The 21,518-nt window shown below is 37.5% G+C and overlaps 1 protein-coding gene across 1 annotated transcript in view; it reads left to right on the forward strand.

The window, feature by feature from the left end:
• Window positions 1-10,628: 10,628 nt before the first annotated feature.
• LOC136032460 (uncharacterized) overlaps window positions 10,629-21,518 on the forward strand; it is a 35,273-nt gene continuing 24,383 nt past the window's right edge. The window contains exons 1-2 of the mRNA XM_065712771.1: window positions 10,629-10,684; window positions 19,282-19,381. Coding sequence (XP_065568843.1) covers window positions 10,629-10,684; window positions 19,282-19,381 — 156 coding nt within the window. The remainder of the gene's footprint in view (window positions 10,685-19,281; window positions 19,382-21,518) is intronic.

The following is a 21,518-nucleotide window of genomic DNA, read 5'->3' on the forward strand; positions in this document are numbered from 1 at the left end:
TGTGTGTTATAAAAGTGAAACCTTGCAAAATAGGTCTTCTGCTTAATTGAAGTACAACAAAATTGTTTTCAGCTTCATAACTTTGCTCAATTCCATTTTATAAGGTTTTAAAGATATACAAATACATTTCCTAAATTTTGAAAAAAAAGAAAAAACATTGATATGGCTCAAAGTTCTACTCTAATAACAGGAATTGCATTTTCAGAACTAAAGTCAGAGAAAAAGCAACTAGTAACTGAAAATTAAGGTAAAATGTTGTTTGGTCAAAATTTCAATAGGTATAGACCTGTCATATAGGCAATTTCCAAGACCCTCTAGAGGGAGAAGGAGTGGAGGTGGGTACTTTAAATACCTTCCCAGGACATACTTTTAGCCTGTAGCCCCATCCCTGATAGTTTCATTTTTCTAACCTAAACCCTTTCTGAGATAGCAAGAAGTCAATTAAATAGAATTTTCTGTATTTTGGGCCATATCAATATTTTTTGTTATTTTTTTCAAAATTTAGGGAATGTGCTTGCATATCTACCCTCTAGAGGGAGAAGGAGTGGAGGTTGGTACTTTAAATACCTTCCCAGGACATACTTTTAGCCTGTAGCCCCATCCCTGATAGTTTCATTTTTCTAACCTAAACCCTTTCTGAGATAGCAAGAAGTCAATTAAATAGAATTTTCTGTATTTTGGGCCATATCAATGTTTTTTGTTATTTTTTTCAAAATTTAGGGAATGTGCTTGCATATCTTTAAAACGTTATAAATTGGGATTGGGCAAAGTTGTGAAGCTGAAAACAATTTTATTGTACTTCATTTAAGCAGAAGATCTATTTTGCAAGGCTTCACTTTTATAGCACACATATGTTTAATGGTCATCAAATGTCTGGGTCCTCTAGAGGGAGAAGGAGTGGAGGTAGGTACTTCAAAATACCTTCCCGGGACATACTTTAGCCTGTAGACATCCCTGAAAGTTTCATTTTCCTAACCTAACCCCTTTCTGAGATAGCAAGAAGTCACCTAACTAGAATTTTACTAGTTTAGTGACTTTTAACCCACATGTTTTAGCTGTCTTCTTTTTAGTTAAAACCCTTTTGTTAATAATTACAACAGTTCCCATGGAGAACCAATTTATGAAAGTGTAGATATTCAAAGATTTCTAATGATAAAAAGTAAGTTTCAAAGTTTAGAGACAGGGGAGGATTTTGTTCATGGCAATGCATAGAAGCATTCTTCATAGTCTAACCCCCAATTGATGCTCTTACAATTCCAGCATATGTTACCTCCTAAGGCATGGCTATTGCACCATTCAACTATGCAGAACAAAATGGCTGCCTAAAAATTTTGATCACAGAATTTTGGAGAAATATGTGGCATGATAGGGAGGGCTAATTGTCCTCAAATCTTTTTGATGACTTAAAAATGGCAATAGAAACTTAACTTTCTATTAGAATGAATATCTCTCTCAATATTCTAGAAACATTGGTTCTAGAATAGACATTGCTCTCTAAAAATTTTAGAGGAAAGGGGGCATAGAAGGGGACCAATCACCCTCCAATCTTTTTGGTTACTTAGAAAGGACACTAGAAAATTTAATTTCCACTAGAATGAGTCCTCTCCCAATATTCTAGAAATATTGGTTCAATACAATCTTCCCTGGGATGAACTGAAAAAAAAATGCAAAAACACACATCTGGATTTTTCTTCTGGCAAAAATACGAAATTCCATATTTTGGCAGATAGGGCTTGAAACCTCTAAAGTAAGGTTCTCTGACTCACTAAATCTGAAGCTGTGATTTTCATAATGATTCTTTGTCTTTTAGCAACTGTTTTCCTCCTTTTTCAAAATCAGGCAAATTTTCTCAGGCTCATAGCATTTGAACACTAAAACTAGTGAATCTTGGGTGTTTGGAATCAGCATGCTGATTCTTTTGATACATCTATTGGTATCAAAATTCCATTTTTTAAAGAGTTTTGGTTACTATTTGCAATCTTTTGAGACACCTCATTAAATCCAAGCCACTGTAAACAAAGCACATAACCATAAGCAAGACAAGCAAATAAACAAAAGCAAGCAAATAAACAAACCTACATCACATGTTACTACATCCTCTTTCTCCCAAACTTTAGTTGGTAATCTTCACTTTCATTTTTGCACAACACTTTTAAAGCAGGAGTGCTTGGCTTGCACTCTTTTCACTACTATACATTCAAGAGGAAACATAAAAAAAGAAAAAAACAGTAATAGAAGATCAAATCAACTTTAATTTAGAGAATAAAACTTCAGGGACAAAACAGCACTAGGCTCATATTTTCACCTGTTAATGAAAACACTGTTGGTATATACACTTCTAGCTGGCCCTTGGCATAGCACTATCATAAGTTCAGGTAAGAGGGGGCTTCACTATCCTTCCTGCTTGCATTAGTTGGGCAGGGACTAGGTGGCATCTATAGTGTGGTGGGTTTTCTGTGATTATAAGGAATAGGGGTGTTTTCAGGCTCTCCATTCTTTAGGGGTTAAGTGTGGGTTATGAGGTGGTCTGAAATGAACCCTATTTCTTCTTACAACCATGCCCATTTGAGGTAAGACCCAATATGATGTGAGGGCAGCTGCCAAGCTAACCACTTGGGTGATCTCCTGGATGTTATCCAGATGTTTTTCATGGCATACTGCATCATGCTAATGGAGTGGTTTCAGTAGCTTTTTGTGCTATTTGTGGTATCTTTTCTGTCATGTCTATGCTGCTTTGTGGGGCTATATTAATTTAGAGGTAGATACAATCTTCTTGACCAATTGCCAGGGCACATGGGATGATGGATCACAGCTGATGGCTCATCAATGACTGTGAAGGAGTAGTGAATATATCTACCGGAGTATTTCTGTGTTCAAGAAGTCCTAGATAAGCATTATTCCCCAGCCTTTTTATGGCACTTGGTATTAACCAAGTGACATATAGCAGTCGCCAATTCTGTTGGTCCTGGTTTTGCTGCTTTAGGCACTTCCAGGTAAGCTAGGACGATGAAATTTGGCAAGCGTATCAGGGACCGGACCAGATTAAATTAGAAATAGTCGTTTTCCCGATTTGACCATCTGGGGGGGTGGTGGGGGCCCGGTTAATTTGCAAAAATAGAAAAAATGAAGTATTTTTAACTTATCAGTGGGTGATTGGATCTTAATGAAATTTGATGTTTGGAATGATATTGTGTCTCAGAGCTCTTATTTTAAATCCCGACCGGATCTGATGACATTGGGGGGAGTTGGAGGGGGAAAACCTAAAGTCCCGGTTTTGCTACTTTAGGCACTTCCAGGTAAGCTAGGACCATGAAATTTGGCAAGCGTATCAGGGACCGGACCAGATTAAATTAGAAATAGTTGTTTTCCCGATTTGACCATCTGGGGGGGGGGGAGTAGGGGTCGGTTAATTCGGAAAAATTGAAAAAATGAAGTATTTTTAACTTATGAGCGGGTGATTGGATCTTAATGAAATTTGATGTTTGGAATGATATTGTGTCTCCGAGCTCTTATTTTAAATCCCGACTGGGTCTGATGACATTGGGGGGAGTTGGAGGGGGAAACCTAAAATCTTGGAAAACACTTAGAGTAGAGGGATCGGGATGAAACTTAATGGAAAAAATAAGCGCAAGTCCCAGATACATGATTGACATAATCGGAACTGATTTGCTCTCTTTGGGGTAGTTGGGGGGGGGGGGGGAGTAAGTCTTAAAAATTAGAAAAATGAGGTATTTTCAACTTACAAACAGGTGATTGGATCTCAATGAAATATGATGTTTAGAAGGATATCGTGTCTTAGAGCTCTTATTTTAAATCCCGACCGGATCTGGTGATGGGGGCGGGGAGTTGGGAGGGGGAAACCTAAAACTTGGAAAACGCTTAGAGTGGAGGGATTGGGATGAAACATGGTGGGAAAAATAAACACAAGTCCTAGATAGATGATTGACATAAACGGAACGGATCCGCTCTCTTTTGGGTAGTTGGGGGGGGGGGGGGTATTTCTGAAAAAAAATGGGGTATTTTTTACTTACGAACGGGTGATCGGATCTCAATGAAATTTGATATTTAGAAGGATATCGTCGCTCAGAGCTCTTATTTTAAACCCGACCGGATCTGGCGACATTGGGGGGGGAGTTGGGAGGGAGAAACCTAAAAATTGGAAAACACTTAGAGTGGAGGGATCGGGATGAAACTTGGTGGAAAAAAAAAGAGTCCTAGATACATGATTGACATAACCAGAACTGATCCGCTCTCTTTGGGGTAGTTGGGGGGGGGGGGTTAATTCTGAAAAATTAGAAAAAATGAGGTATTTTTAACTTACGAACAGGTGATTGGATCTCCATGAAATTTGATTTTTAGAAGAATATCGTGTCTCAAAGCTCTTATTTTAAATCCTGACCAGATCTGGTGACATTGGGGGAAGTTTGGGGTGGGGTGACCTAAAATGATGGGAAACGCTTAGATTGGAGGGATTGGGATGAAACTTGGTTGGAAAAATTAGCAGAAGTCTTGCATACGTAATTTACATAATTGGAACAGATCCGCTCAATTGTGGGGGGGGGGTAATTCTGAAAAATAAGAAAAATGACGTATTTTTAACTTACGAAGGAGTGATCGGATCTTCATGAAACTTTATATTTAGAAGGACCTCGTAACTCCGATATCTTATTTTAAATCTCAACCGGATCATGCGTAATATGGGGGGGACAGTTGGGGGGTACCGGAAATCTTAGAAAATACTTAAAGCGGTGAGATCAGGATGAAACTGGATGGGAAGAATAGAAACCTGTCTAAGATACGTGACTGACATAACTGGACCGGATCTGCTCTCTTTGGTGGAATTGGGGGGGGGGGGTAATTTTGAAAATTGAGGTATTTGTAACTTACGAAAGGGTGACCAGATCTTAATGAAATTTGATATTTAGAAGGATCTTTTGCTTTAAAGTTCTAGTTTCAAATTCCGATTAGATCCTGTGACATTTGGGGGAGTTGGAGGGGGGAACCGGAATTCTTGAAAACATGAAAATTGGAGTATTTATATCTTACGAATAGATGATCGGATCGTAATGAAATTTGATTTTTAGAAGGAATTCATGTCTCAGAGCTCTTATTTCAAATCCCGACCAGATCTTTTGACATTGTGGGGATTTGGAGGGGGAAATCTTGGAAAAACACTTGGAGTGTAGGAATCGGGATGAAGCTTGGTAGATAGAATAAACAAATGTCCTTGATACGTGATTGACAGAATCGTACTGGATTCGCTCTCTTTGGGGGAGTTAGGGGGAGGGGTTCAGTGATTTGGCGAGTTCGGTGCTTCTGGACGTGCTAGGGCGATGAAAATTGGTAGGCGTGTCAGGGAGCTGCACAATTTGACTTGATAAAGTCGTTTTCCTAGATTCGACCATCTGGGGGGCAAAAGGGAGAGGAAAAATTAGAAAAAATTAGGTATTTATAACTTACGAGTGGGTGATCGGATCTTAATGAATTTTGATATTTAGAAGGACTTTGTGACTCAGAGCTCTTATTTTAAATCTTCACCGGCATTAAGCCTCTCATTTTCCTTTTTAAATCAATCTATTGATTCATAAAATTTTGTTAGAGCTCATACCATATGATCTCTTGGCTCTTAGCTCTTCTCGCCTCATCACAAGTGCCATATGAGCTCTTAGCTCTTGTTCATAATTTGCTTGCATGTCTGGATTTTTTTTCCCCATGGGGACATTTGATTAGTGGAAGTGAGGGCTTGAGGTCTGATGTTGGATTCCCCACCCCTCTGATTTTTTGAAATTTGGCTGATCTGCACTGACCAGTGTTGTCTGAAGTGAAGGAAATTGGAATGATGTGTCTAGCAAAATGTGCTTTCTGTTCTGAGATGAACTTACTTATTGTCATATCTTTCAGCTTGTCCACTTAAAATATCATGCTGTGGGTGTCAACAAGGATCAAGTAGTTTGAACCTTTCCAGGTGAATATTTCTGTAACATCCATCCTTAGACATTGTTTTTTCAGTGTCTGCATTGAGGCCTGGTCGTTAGTTAATCATTCTTGCTTGTTGTTTCATTTTTCCAATGCCCAAGTGGGAAGTGGCATCTGGCTTAGTATTTCTGATCTCAGCTTTTCAGGTATGACAATTCTTTCTCTGTTGAGGATGAGGCTGCAGTCAACTGTAAGTTTGTGTTGTATTGTTTGGTAGGGCAAGAGATCATTCCTATAGAGCTTCTGGAATGTTGGCCATCCAGTCTTGATAGTATTTGCTATTTGGCTGAGCTGGGGTCTTTGCAAGTTTCTTGGTCAATTTGTGCTAGCTTTTCATCACTGACTAGCTGGATTGTCAAAAGCTGATGGTCATAGATTTCAAGCTCTCAATGTAATCCCTGATCTGTTTCTGGTAAATGTAGCCTAGACAGAGCAATGGAAACTGGAATGTCAGTGCTAGGTTAGTAGGTGATTGTCAGGTCTTAGAGCTGGACCTTTAATATCATCCATTGATTTCTTCCTTGTGCTTTCTTTAGGAGCTTGGAGACTATGTTCCCCAGAAACTTGTGGCTGGTTGGGGCATTCACCTTTCTGCCATAAAGATAGTGGTGAAAGTGTTTACACCCAGGCATAGTTGCATGTAACTTCTACTCTGGTTGAGAGTATGTATGCTCAGTCTTGTTCAGGGATATAGAGGCATAAGCAGTCAAATTGCCATTGGCTGTTGATGAGTCATCAATTATGAGGTCAATGGAGCTGCATGATGGGTCAAAGAAGATAGATTTGAAACTGTTTCTTTTTATTTCACTCAGGTTTTCTTTGTGTTTTTCTCCCCAGATGAACTCTTTCTGTTTTTAGTGGCCTTGAAGTTCTTTGAGTAGAAGTTTGATATGTTCTTGGATAAAAAGTTTAGCATGCCAAACAGAGTAGCTAGCTCCTTGTTTTTGGTTGGGATGTGTATTTTGTTGATGGCTCTCAACTTGTCAGTTTGTAATCCGCTAGTGCTGATGATGTGTCCAAAGTATGGTACACTAGGGGCACGGAATTTGAATTTTTCCTTGTTAAACCTGGCACAGGGTAGTCTTGGTCTTTCTTGGATAGCAAGGATGTGCTTGTTGTGTTCTTCAATTGTTACTCCATAGATTAATCAGTCATCAACAATCACCACAAAACCTTCAAGACCCACACTTGTTTCTTCAGTTTTCCTTTGGAATTCATCTTGGGCTGATATTATCACAAATGGCATTTTTTTGAGGAGATATCAGCTGTGGATAGTGTTGAAGGTTGTCATAAAACTAGAATGAGTGACCAATAGCCTAATCTTCCATCCATCTTCCTAAAACACTTGGCTCCATGTAGTTTTGTAGTTATGTCTTCCACTGTAGGTATGTGATAGAATGGGTGCATTATTGCTTTGTTCAGGTCAATGGGCTCAGCGCAGATTCCCAGACTATGGTGCCATCCTTCTTTTCAACAGCTAACATTGAAGTTACCCAGTCTATGGGTGTGATAACCTTTTTATGGCACCTGGTATTAACCAAGTGACATGTAGCAATCGCAGATTCTGTTGGTCTGTCTGTCTGTCCTAGTTTTAGTAGTTTAGGCACTTCCAGATAAGCTAGGACAATGCAATTTGGTAGGCGTATCAGGGACCTGACCATATTAAGTTAGAAATAGTCGTTTCCCTGATTTGATCATCTGGAGGGGAGTGGGGAGACAGTTAATTTGAAAAAAATAGAAAAAATTAGGTACTTTTAACATACGAACGGGTGATCGGATCTCAATGAAATTTGATATTTAGAAGGATATTTTGTCTCAAAACTCTTATTTTAAATCCCGACTGGATCCACTGACATTGGGGGAAGCTGGATGGGGAAACCTAAAATCTTGGAAAACACTTATTGTGGAGGGATTGGGATGAAACTTGGTGTAAAAACTGAGCCCAAGTCCTAGATAGGTGATTGATATAATCGGAACAGATGCTCTCTTTTTGGGGGAATTGGGGGGAGGGTTCATTCGGAAAAATGTGAAAAAGTGAGGTCACTTAAAAATCAGTTTGCAAAGGAGTGATCGGATCTTAATGAAATTTGATTTAGAAGGACCTCGTAACTCAGATATCTTATTTTAAATCCCGGCCGGATCGAGTGTCATTGGGGGGAGTTTGGGGGGGGGGGAGGAATTTTGGGAAAGGCTTAGAGTGGAGGGATCAAGATTAAACTTGGTGGGAAAAATAAGAACAAATCCTAAATACGTAATAGACATAACCGGAACGGATCCACTCTCATTGGGGGAGTTGAGCGGGAGGGAATTAATCCTGAAAAATTAGAAAAAATGAGGTATTTTTAGCTTACAAAGGAGTGATCGGATCTTTATGAAATTTCTTATTTAGAAGGACTTCGTAAGTCAGATCTCTTATTTTAAATCCCGACCGGATCCAGTGTCTCTTTTTTTGGGGGGGGGGGCTGGAAATCTTGGGAAATGCTTAAAGTAGAGAGATCAGGATGAAACTTGGTGGGAAGAATAATCACAAGTCCAAGATACGTGACTGACACAACCGGACAGGATCCGCTCTCTTTGGGAGAGTTGGGGAGGGGAAGGGAGTAATTGAGAAAAATTAGAAAATATGAGGCATTTGTAACTTACAAACGGGTGGTCGGATCGTGATAAAACTTGATATATAAAATGTCTCAGAGGCTCCATTTTCATTTCGAATCGCATCCGGGGACATTGGGGGATGTAGGGGGGGAACAGAAATCTTGGAAAACACTTAGAGTGGAGAGATCAGGATGAAACTTGATGGGAAGAATAAGCACGAGTTCTAGATAAGTGATTGACATAATTGGAACGGATCTGCTCTCTTTGGGGGAGTTGGGGGGGTGTTAATTCGGAAAAATCGAGGTATTTTTTAACTTAAGAACGGGTGACCAGATCTTAATGGAATTTGATATTTAGAAGGAAATCATGTCTCAGAGCTCTTATTTTAAATCCCGACCAGAAATCTTGGAAAACACTTAGAGTGGAAAGATCAGGATGAAACTTGGTGGGTAGAATAAGCAGATGTCGTAAATATGTGATTGAAGTAACCGGACTGGATCTGTTCTCTTTGGGGGAATTAGGGGGGGGGTCCAGTGCTTTAGCGAGTTTGGTGCTTCTGGATGTACAAAGACGATGAAAATTGGTTGGCGTGTCAGGGACCTGCACAAGTTGACTTGATAAAGTTGTTGTCCCCAATTCGACCATCTGGGGGGGGGGGTTGAAAGGAGGGGATAAATTAGAAAAAATGAGGTTTTTTAACTTACAATTGGGTGATTGGATCTTAATGAATTTTTATATTTAGAAGGACATTGTGACTCAGAGCTCTTATTTTAAATCCCGACCGGCATTAAGCCTCTGATTTTCCTTTTAAATCAATCTATTGATTATTCGAATTTCGCTAGAGCTCATGCCATACGAGTTCTTGGTTCTTGCTCTTCTGATCTCGCCACAAGTGCCATATGAGCTCTTAGTTCTTGTTGGTGATGCCTTTTTGTTCCGTTCAATTAAGCTCTTGTTTTAGTTTATCTCTAAGGGAAGCTGGAAGTTTTCTAAATGGATGAGCTTTTGGGATGGTACCTTCTTTAAGGTGGAAGCAGCATTCACCTTCAATTTTTCTGGTGTCTTCAAAAACATCTTTGAATTGTTCAATAATGTTGTTGATATGTCTCTTTAAGTTTGTTCACACTCAGGACCAGTTTGACTAGACTCAGATAAATACTTGATCTGAACCCTAAAATAGGAACACAATCTGTTTTGACTACATAGAGCTGTAGCTTTGATGGTACTTTGGACTGGTAGCTGTCCATGACCTGACAATCTCCTCCAACTTGGATTCTGGATCCACAGTAGCTTGTTAATTTTTGCGCTGTTTCTTGGATCTCTAGACCATATGGTGTCAAAGTACTTAGCAGGAAGTATATTTGCCTGAGCCCCAGTATCCAGTTTGAATTGAATTAAAATTTGATTGTAGGTTCGGTGTGATAAGTGCCTCATCTCTGCTGTTTGACTGGTCCACCATATGTAAAAACACTTCATCTTCCTGTTCAGAATCAGCTCCACTTTTTGTAGCACCTGTCACAATGTCACACCTTTTGAACTTTTGTACACTATATCAAAGTTGTTGAATTTGTTGAATTTAGGGCAGCTTTTTCTGTTAGCTGGACACATGTGGGCTGGAGAGTATGTTCCTCCACAGAAGTAACGCTCCCTTTTTTTCAGTTTTGTGTTTTATCTTGCTTAGGTGGCTGGTAGCACTTCCTGTTCAGAGAGCATCAATTTATTTTTTTACAAGCAATTTCTTTCATTCAAATGTTTGCTACTGAGCCTGGGTTATTTTGTAGAGATGACACTTCTGCTTGGCCATTTGTAGGGTAAGAGAGTCTCCTTCCATGAGAAGACGATTTCTGATTCTTGTGTCCCTAGAGCCAATCACTATATGATCTCGTTGGGTTCAGCATATGGTCATTGTTTTACCTGTCTCTTCAGAATTTTCTGTTATGAAATTTTCTACACTCCTGTTTTCTAACTGTTCTCTTTTATGGAACCCAAATCAAGTGGTACAGTATATTTTCTGAATTTCTCTAAGGTATGGTTCAGTTTTGTTCTTTTCTTGATCCATGAATGTAAATGATTCAAAGATTTCACGTCCCTTGTCTCCTGTCCAGATTCCGAGGTATGTACCCATTGCTTTTTCTGTCTCTCCTGATAGTGGTTCATCAAACATTAGATTGATGTTTTCCTCAAATCTCTTCAATTTGTCTGTCAGGCATGGGGTGTTTCAGTTGGTGGTTGGTTGGTTGTTCAACATCTGTGTTGAAGGCTATCTCCTTAACTGTGGTTACTTACAGGCTGATTAATTTGGTGAGGCTAATTGGTGATCCCACTTCTGACACTGTGTAATGCTTTTGAGATTATACTTTATTAAACCCATAGAACTATAAATAAAGTGCAAAAGCAAGACTAGCAAGTAAAAAAAGTAACATCACATATTACTCCTTACTTACAGTTTGTTACCATGAACTGTTTGATAAGACTGTGGGTTATCTTCAACTGCACAGAATATTATTTCAGGTAATACTCCAACATTTACAAATTGTAACTATCTTTACTTTAATACACTCTTGTCCTGATGTGATATGTTATGTCAGTTAAGCCCAAGATACACTTGAAGTTTTTTTTTTTTTTTTACCAGTTGTTTGTTTTACCATACATTTCATAGAGGTGTACAGGATAGTATTGTAACAGACAAATTGAACAGTAAAAAAAAAAAAAAAAAAAAAAAAAAAACATTGGTAAAACAAAGATTTACAGCAGCTATGCAGCCGTCCATCATCACTACAATAAGCAGCGGGCGAAACAAATGATTGTTTATTTTGATGCTTGCATTGATATGGAAGCAGAACTAAATGGAAGGCTAGGACAATTCCAGATAGGGTAGGACAATTCCAGATAAGCTAGGACAATGAAATTTGGCAGGTGTATCAGGGACCAGACCAGATTGAATTAGAAATAGTCGCTTCCCCGATTCGACCATCTGGGGGGGGGGGGGCGAGCGAGATAGTTGAGAAGAATCTTTATTTGCGATTAAGCAAAATGATTATTGTTCTTAGGTGTGGCTCGTTGGTCTAGGGGTATGGTTTTTGCTTAAGGTGCCAGAGGTCTTGGGATCTATTCCTAAACTACTCCATTTTTATATGAAGAAGATTTGAAACTAGATACGTGATTGATATTGCGATCGTGGAAAGTTGGCAAGCGTATCAGGGACCGGACCAGATTAAATTAGAAAAAGTCGCTTCCCCAATTCGACCATCCGGGGAGGGGTGGAGGGACGATTAATTATGAAAAATTAGAAAAACTGAGGTATTTTTAACTTACGAATGGGTGATCGGATCTTAATAAAATTTGATATAAACAAGGACTTCTGGTTTCAGAGTTCTTATTTTAAAATCTCGACTGGATTCGGTGACATTGGGGGGAGTTGGAGGGGGAAACCAGAAATCTTGGAAAATGCTTAGAGTGGAGAGATTGGGATGAAACTTGGTGGGAAGAATACGTACATTTCCTAGATACGTGATTGACATACCGGATCCGCTCCATTTGGGGGAGTTGGGGTGGGGGATTTCCAGTACTTTGGTGAGTTTGGAGCTTCTAGACGTGCTAGGACAATGGAAATTAGTAGGCGTGTCAGGGACCTACGCAAAATGACTTGATTATAATTGTTTCTCTGATTTGACCATCTGGGAGGGGGCTGTAGGGAGGGGAAATCATGAAAGTTGAGGTATGTTTATTCTATGAATGAGTGATCGGATCTTAATTAAACTTGATATATATAGAAAGATTTCATGTCTCAGGTGCTCCATTTTCAATTCGGATCAGATCCAGGGACATTGGGGGTGGAGGGGGAAGTGGAAAATGCTTAGAATGGAGAGATCAGGATGAGACTTGATTGGAAGAATGAGCACAAGTTCTAGATACGTGATTGACATAACTGGACCGGATCCGATCTCTTTGGGGTAGTTGGGGGGAGGGGAGATATCCAGTGCTTTTGCGAGTTCGGTGCTTCTCGATTAACAGTAAAATCGACAACTCTAGTGCCGAGTCTAATTTTAGGTTTGAGCTCTTGGTTATTTTTTTTTTACTGCTGATGAATGAGTGGGTCTACAGAGTGTATGTGATAAAGAACAAACTTAAATTGGAAGTCATAAATGAATTTTTCCCCAGGACGGAAGAGGGCAATTGTAAAAAAAAGAAGCTGGATAATTTGACTAGGATGTATCCAGAAATTCAAAGAAGTTTGAAGTGCTGGGGATTGGACCCAAACTTGCCCTTGCCTTCAAAGCGAATCAAAGCCTATTTATCATAAATAAATAAAATGGGTGTTAATCTGATTTGCCTTTCTGATCAAATCCAATTTGATTAGGAAGTATCCAGAAATTCAAAGAAGTTTGAAGTGTCAGGGGATTGGGCCCAAATTAGCCCTTGTCTTCAAATCAAAGCCTTTTTATCATAAATAAATAAAATGGATGTTAATCCAATTTGCGTCCCCTGAAATAAATAGTATTCTAACAAATTTTGAAATCATTAACATTAAGAAAATTTGTGTCTTTGTTTTCATTACCCCCCCCCCCCTCCCCAATGCCTGTAATAGTAGTTAATTCTTACAAATATAGAGGGATAGGAGCAAATTTGTCTTTTTTTCTAGTTATTTTCAATGAGAATACAAAAAGCCTTATTACATATTTATGATCTATTATGATATATCAGATTTATTATGATTGACTGTCATTGCAGCGATATAATTTTTTGTCCCAGTATGTCCATGCTAGAGTAGCAACAACAAAAAATAATAGGTCGAAAAAGAAACACTCAGTAAAATTGCTATTTTTTTGGCACTTGGTATTAACCAAGTGACATATAACAATCGCAAATTCTGTCGGTCTGTCGATGTGTCTGTCTGTCAGTCTGGTCACTACCAGATAAGCTGGTAGTTACTACTTTAGGCACTGCCAGGTAAGCTAGGACGATGAAATTCGGCAAGCGTATCAGGGACCGGACCAGATTAATTTAGAAATAGTCGTTTTCACGATTTGACCATTTGGGGGGAGTGGGGGGCCGGTTAATTCGGAAAAAATAGAAAGAATGAAGTATTTTTAACTTATGAGCGGGTGATGGTATCTTAATGAAATTTGATGTTTGGAATGATATTGTGTCTCAGAGCTCTTATTTTAAATCCCGACAAGATCTGATGAAATTGGGGGGAGTTGGAGGGGGAAACCTAAAACTTGGAAAACACTTAGAGTGGAGGGACCGGTATGAAACATGGTGGGAAAAATATACACAAGTCCTAGATAGATGATTGACATAAACGGAACGGATCCGCTCTCTTTGGGGTAGTTGGGGGGGGGGGGGGTATTTCTGAAAAAATTAGAAAAAATGAGGTATTTTTAACTTACGAACGGTGATCGGATCTCAATGAAATTTGATATTTGGAAGGATATCGTGGCTCAGAACTCTTATTTTAAACCCGACCGGATGTGGTGACATTTGGGATGAGTTGGGAGGGGGAAACCTAAAACTTGGAAAACACTTACGAACGGGTGATCGGATCTCAATGAAATTTGATGTTTAGAAGGATATCGTGTCTTAGAGCTCTTATTTTAAATCCCGACCGGATCTGGTGACATTGGGGGAGAGTTGGGAGGGGGAAACCTAAAACTTGGAAAACGCTTAGAGTGGAGGGATCAGGATGAAACTTGGTGGGAAAAAAATCACGAGTCCTAGATACATGATTGACATAACCGGAACGGATCCGCTCTCTTTGGGTTAGTTGGGGGAGGGGTTAATTCTGAAAAATTAGAAAAAATGAGGTATTTTTAACTTACGAACGGGTGATCGGATCTCAATGAAATTTGATATTTAGAAGGATATCGTGTCTCAGAGCTTTTATTTTAAATCCTGACCGGATCTGGTGACATTGGGGGAAGTTTGGGGTGGGGGAACCTAAAATCATGGAAAACGCTTAGATTGGAGGGATCGGGATGAAACTTGGTGGGAAAAATAAGCATAAGTCTGACATACGTGATTTACATAATTGGAACTGATCCCGTCCCACGGGATCCTCGCAGTTGAAGGGAGACTCTCCCGCCAGGTACAACAGTACTTGCGACAGGGGACCGCTCCTCTTCTGCTTGTCAATCAGGGTTACTTAAAAAATGGCTTGGCCTACTTAAATTGAAACCAGCACAAATCTATTTTTACAAAATATGAACAAATGTCCAGAAACTAGGTCAGTAGAAGATAACATTTTTAATCCATATGAAAATGTTTTGAAAGAATGGTCACACAATTAACACTGGTCGCTGAAATAATTTAAGATCTTAACGATTTTCAAGCTGATAAGATCCAGAAAAGGTGTTATCACTTAGATAGATGGACAAATTGCTTTAAGCTACAGTTAGCTCAAGACGCTACAGCTTCGATATGATTTTTGACTTATTAGAATTTGTTTTATATAATACTTATATAAGATTTAATGGTAATTTGTATAAGCAAACCGTGTGAATTCCATTGGGGGGGGGGCACCATCCCATTTATAGTTGACTTGTTTTTAAGTCAACTCGAATGTAAATATATGATGGATAAGAATAATCCAAATAATTTAAACTTGTTTTGTCAAATAATAAAAAATATTTAGATGATATTTTGGTTTTAAACTGTAAGGAATTTATTTATATTTCTAAGAATATATATCCGTCTGAGCTGACTCTTGAACCTAATCATGGCACAGGTCTAGAAGATCATTCCTTAGATTTGAATATTCATATTTCTGATAATTATAAATTAGGTCTTAAAATGTATAATAAGACTAATGATTTTGGTTTCGAAGTGATTAATTTCCCGTTCCCTGAAAGTAATATACTCTCAAATATCACATTCAGCATTTTACTCGCAGTTACTTAGATATGCAAGGATTTGTACTAATTATATTGATTTTAAAAATAGATGTAAAATTTTAAGCTAAAGATTGATTTTAAGAGATTTCTTTTTCTATAGGAATTTTTGAATCTGCAAAGCTTTGGTTTCTTCCCAATACCTCTCAATTTATCTTCAAATTACTTCTGATTTTTGTATATTCCTAGATTAAAGACTACATCTTATTAAAATTAAACTCCAGCCAGAATAAAGGCTATTTGTAATTTTAGAACTGAACCCCAAACTCAATGACAGTCCCTCCTCCCCATTTACGCATTTTAAAAATAATTACAATATTTGGCCAAGTTCAGAGAAAGAAATCAAAATCTGGTCATTTAAATGGAAGCTGGGGAAAGTCCTAATTAAATAGAGTAATTCTTAACATTCACCAGCACAAAATGTTGCCAATACTAGTTCAAACTTAATTTTAGGCCTTGGTCCTTAACCCTTACATAAGGGTTAAGTCAAAAGAGGGTTGGTTTAAACAGGTGTCCAGTTAACCAAGAATTTAGTTCAATGGAATTGAGTTGTACTCAGTCAAACGAGGGTTCGGTTAGATGGGGTTGAGTTGTTCGCGGCCTGAGTTGCACAGGGCCCAGTTAAACGTGAGCTCAGTTGCATGGCGGTTAAATCAAATAGAGTTGAGCTGCAAGCAGGTCCAGCTAAACAAGGTTCAGTTGCACAAGGATTCAGTTAAATAGAGTTGAGTTCCATAGAAGCTCAGTTACACTGACAGCCCTTTTATACACTGTGTGACACCAATGCAACACTATCCTGTTATTGTGCTCTTAACGGTATTTGAATGAGACCACATTCATGCAAAAAATGCTGTTGTTTTTTCAAACAGTTCGTGGTAACGAACTCTAGTAAGGGGCGACCCGGCTCAATAGTAACCAAAACTCTAAAAAATGGAATTTTGATACCAATAGCTACATCAAAAGAATCACATTTTAATGCTGGTTTTAAATATATAAATTTCATCAAGTTTAGTCTTACCCATCAAAAGTTACGAGCCTAAGAAAATTTGCGTTATTTTGGAAAATAGGGGGAAACACCCCCTAAAAGTCATGGAATCTTAACGAAAATCACACCATCAGATTCAGCGTATCAGAGAACCCTACTGTAGAAGTTTCGAGCTCCTATCTACAAAAATGTGGAATTTTGCATTTTTTGCCAGAAGGCAGATCACGGATGCGTGTTTATTTATTTTTTTTTTTTTCCAGGGGTGATCGTATCGACCCAGTTGTCCTAGAATGTTGCAATAGGGCTCATTCTAACGGAAATGAAAAGTTCTAGTGCCTTTTTTAAGTGACCAAAGAAATTGGAGGGCACCTAGGCCCCCTCCCACGCTAATTATTTTCCCAAAGTCAACGGATCAAAATTCTGAGATAGCCATTTTATTCAGTTTAGTCGAGAAACCTTATAACTATGTCTTTGGGGACGACTTACTCCCCCACAGTCCCCGTGGGAGGGGCAACAAGTTACAAACTTTGACCTGTGCTTACATATAGTAATGGCTATTGGGAAGTATACAGGCGTTTTCAGGAGGATTTTTTTGGTTGGGGGCAGGGGTTGAGAAGAAAGGGATATGCTGGGGGAACTTTCCATCGAGAATTTGTCATGGGAGAAGAAAATTTCCATGAAGGGAGAGCAGGATTTACTAGCATTATTTAAAAAAAACGATTAAAAAATAAATGTGAAAAAGCTTTTTCAGCTGGAAGTAAGGAACAGCAATAAAACGTAAAACAAACAGAAATTATTACCCATATGAGGGGCTCATCTCCTTCTAATACCTCGCTCTTTACGCTAAAGTATTTTTAGTAATTTCAACTATTTATTCTACGGCTTTTGTGATTCAGGGGTCATTCTTAATGAATTGGGATAAAATTTAAGCTTTAGTCTAAAGAGCGAGGCACTGACGATGGGGAGAATCCCCTCATATCTGTAATAAAAACATGAGAATATAAAAGTTCTTTACGTAAGCTAATTTATAAGTTACGTAAATCTTTTACCAATAAAAATATTCGTAAAAAATTAAAAGTTCTAGTTGCTTTTTTAATTAACCAAAAAATCGGAGGGCAACTAAACTTCGTCCCCCGCTCCTTTTTTCTCAAAATCATTCCATCAAAATTACGAGAAAGCTATTTAGCAAAAAAAAAAATATGCAAATTTCGTTACGTAAATTTTTTACTGTTTTACTGTTTGTAAATTTTTTACTGTTTTAAAAAGAAGCATTGAGAGAAAGAGTCAAACTTTAGCGTAAAGAACGGGGCGTTGATGAGGTAGCAGCCTCTTTCATATACGAAGTAATTTCTGTGCGTTTTAAGTTTTAATGTCGTTCCTTACTTCCAGTTAAAAAAAACTTTTTTTTTTTTTATTTAATTTAATAAAGGTTCTACAGTAGTCAGCCAAAGTGTGCATGTCCTACCAGTAAACCATCAAAATATTCCCATGGCCTACCAGTTGGGCAAGTGCCCCATGTTGGGAATCATGGTTTTAAATCTTGTTGCTGCTTATCTTCAAACTGGAGGCTTCTTTGTTCTTCACTTTTGTTTTGAATCATTGTAATTGTTGCTAATTCAAGTAATCTGACAGTATATCTTTTTTTCTTCATTTTGTTTATCATTATTTTAGACATTTTTTCAGTGCTATTTACCTTAGCTGCTTGGATTGGTTTTGACATGTTTGATGGCCTAGGTTGTTTATTTGTCCTCAGGCGTTATGAAACAACTTAAAATGTAGTTTGAAATACTTTCTGCGCCATGAGGCCTTTATCCCAAAGCATCCATAATACAGGCTTAGACCAAAACTGTTCCCAGGGATTTTTCTCTCAAAAACTTGTATTATGAAACCAACACATTGTGGAGCAATGTAAAACATTGATGAACTGTCAGCATTGCTGCACATTCTTATATTGTAAGCCTTCTTAAAGAAGCCTAAGCAAGGAGTACAAAGTAATTTAAAAACATTTCTCATTAGGAAGCATAAAAAAGCTGCTCCCTCACGTAAAATTCTAGATCAGGGTTTTCTAACTATCCTGGAAAGTAGTTGAGTTTGGTGAATGCAACTTTAAGGAATGTTTTTAGAATCATCTAAGAAAACTCTTTTGATACATCTATATTCAAAGTTTGGCCCAACATGTAGCTCAAAGAGCATCATTCTAAAGCATAATTTATAATGTTTTAAAAAGTTAGAACATTATGTCATGAAACGGAAAAAAATGCCCTTAAAAGTTGAAAATCCTACTCAAATAACCTAGATCATGTTTTCAAATTATTAAATCAATACAAGCATACTAAAACCAAAAAAAAAGAAAAACCTTTATTTTTTCAAAGGTTAATAGAGGGCTTTCTATGTAATATTATAAGCCTCAGATATGGAGAACAACCAAAGATAGTGTTGAAAAAACCTTTTCAGGTCATAATTTAAACTTACAATTCATTGAAAGTTTTATACTCCTCATGTGACTATTTACAAAAGTAGCAAAATAAACTGCATCTAGAATGTTACCTGCTTCATTACCCTTGAAGCAGTTTGAGATTAGAATCAATAAGAAAGCCAAGGTACTGTAGTGATTCTACTTGTACAACAGGCTTTTCAGACAATAGGACTTTACCACCTACATCAACAGAATCACCCACACTGCAGAATACCAGTAAAAACATCTACTTAACATTCATAGCAGAAAATTACAGAATGCGAAAAACACATTATTGTTTAACTGTGTTTGTTTAACCATTTTTTCGACATAAAGATATGGAAGAATCGTTTCTATCTTATCACTTTTTGTTCAAATAGGATTATCTTTCACTTAGCTTCAGAAGATGAATGCATGATTGATGAGGTTTTGGAGAATATACAGAACCAGACAAAAACAATAAAAATATACAAAACAAATGTAGCCTATTAGTCTTGTTCTTGGCCTCTCTGAAATCAAGACCACAACATCAAAAGAGCAGTACTATTTGAGTATCTATTCAATATAGTCTATAGTTTAGAGGAGTGTCTCAAAATCTGAGACAATGGGTGTTAAACACCTTCTGTTCAGCTGGTTTTATGTAGGCTAAAGTGAATAATAAGTAACATCATTTAATTCTTAAAGCCCCTTCAACTCTGAAGTGGGCAGCTCTGTTGTGCACAACCTCTACTAAACTTAACCTTATAATAACACAATGGTAGTGCCAGGCTATTCAATTCTTAATTCAGCCCTGTTTCTACCCCCCCCCCTTAAGGCATATAAACATAGAACATGCATAACACTTTGATGATTGTTTGTAACTTTGACATTGGCACAATTTTATATTGAGCCATTAGGTTATTTAAGGAGAAATAGGCCTAAGTAAGAAAAATATAAACCAAAAATGCCATCAAAGTTCATATAGACTTGGGTTATGTTTGGCTTTGCTAAGGGGAGGGGATGTGTCAGGAGTGTGTTTGCGAGGGCAACAATTGATATGCTTGGAAAAACCATTAAAGATATATTAAGTGGTAACCTTGGCCCTAAGTTTGTCTTTAAGAAAGCAAACTAGTATTGATAAAAAAGATTACATTTTGAATAAAATTCCTCACACTTACCAATTATATTGGATTTAACTTTTATTTTATGAAAAAAACAAAGGTAATAGGGTAGAAAAAATTAAAAATATTAAAAACAAACTAATCCTTGAGAAACTCCACCTTTGCATCCATGTTACTAGTGAAACAGTATCATTAGGCTAAACAAATGTGATTCTGCACCAGACTTTACCTAACAGCAGCAAACATGTGTGCAAGAATTATTTTTGGGAGAGAGGCTAATGGTAAAAAACAAATTTTGTTTAATATTTTGAAGAAAAAGGGCACAGATATCCAGGAAAACTCATAATTTCTGCAAGACTTTGATCCTGACCTTTTTTTGGCATTCCAGAAAAACAGAGATGGATCTTTGGACCACACCTATTTTACTACACCATGATGCAATGTCAGGGTAGTAACAAGGGTTCTGCCTTATTAGTGAAGTTTTTTCCAACCTATTTGTCAGAATAGATTGAAATGTGGTCTCTGTTTTGACAAGCAATTGAAAAGAAAAAAATTATGTTTAATAATTGTGATTTATGGAATAAATATCAAGCTATAAAAGTAAGGCTATTTTCAAAAAGAGGTTTTAGGTACACTAATAATTTCAAGTATTTGACCTTAAATAATTTTAATAATAATCAAATTGATGCATAACTTAAGCTTTTAGATAAGCTATTCATTAAAATATTCAATTTTTCTCAATTTCTGTTTGGTAACAAGAAGCAAGGGTCATTGTTTAACATAATTTTCCTCAATTGGATACTGGTTTTTAACCCTAGCATAGTCCAATGGGGCATAGAAGGGGACCAATCACTGTCCAATCTTTTTGGTCACTTAGAAAAGACACTAGAAAATTTAATTTCCACTAGAATGAGTCCTCTCCCATTATTCTAGAAATATTGGTTCAATACAATCCTCCCTGGTATGAACTGTAAAAAAAACTACAAATAAACACACATCTGGATCTTTCTTCTGGAAAAAATACAAAATTCCATATTTTAGCAGATAGGGCTTGAAACCTTTAAAGTAAGGTTCCCTGACTCACTAAATCTGAAGCTGTGATTTTCATTATGATTCTTTGTCTTTTAGAAAGTGTTTTCCTCATTTTTCAAAAATCAGCCAAATGTTCTCAGGCTCATAGCATTTGAACACTAAATTTAGTGAATCTTGGGTATTTGGAATGAGCATGCTGATTCTTTTGATACATCTATAGTATTGTATCAGATTAACAACACTTCTTGACTACTAAGGTCCCTGCGTTGGCCCTGCAGTGCATTTCTGCAGCATGATTTGATCTCTGGGTCCTGTATTACAAAGCTAAGGTCAAACCCACTGCGCCACCACAGGACAAAAAATTGCAGTCAGTGGAATAATACATCTATTGGTATCAAAATTCCATTTTTTAAAGAGTTATGGTTACTATTTGCAATCTTTTGAGATACCTCATTAAATCCAGGCCACTATAAATAAAGCATATA

This window comes from Artemia franciscana, chromosome 10 (genome assembly GCF_032884065.1).
Source record: "Artemia franciscana chromosome 10, ASM3288406v1, whole genome shotgun sequence".
Lineage (NCBI taxonomy): Eukaryota > Metazoa > Arthropoda > Branchiopoda > Anostraca > Artemiidae > Artemia > Artemia franciscana.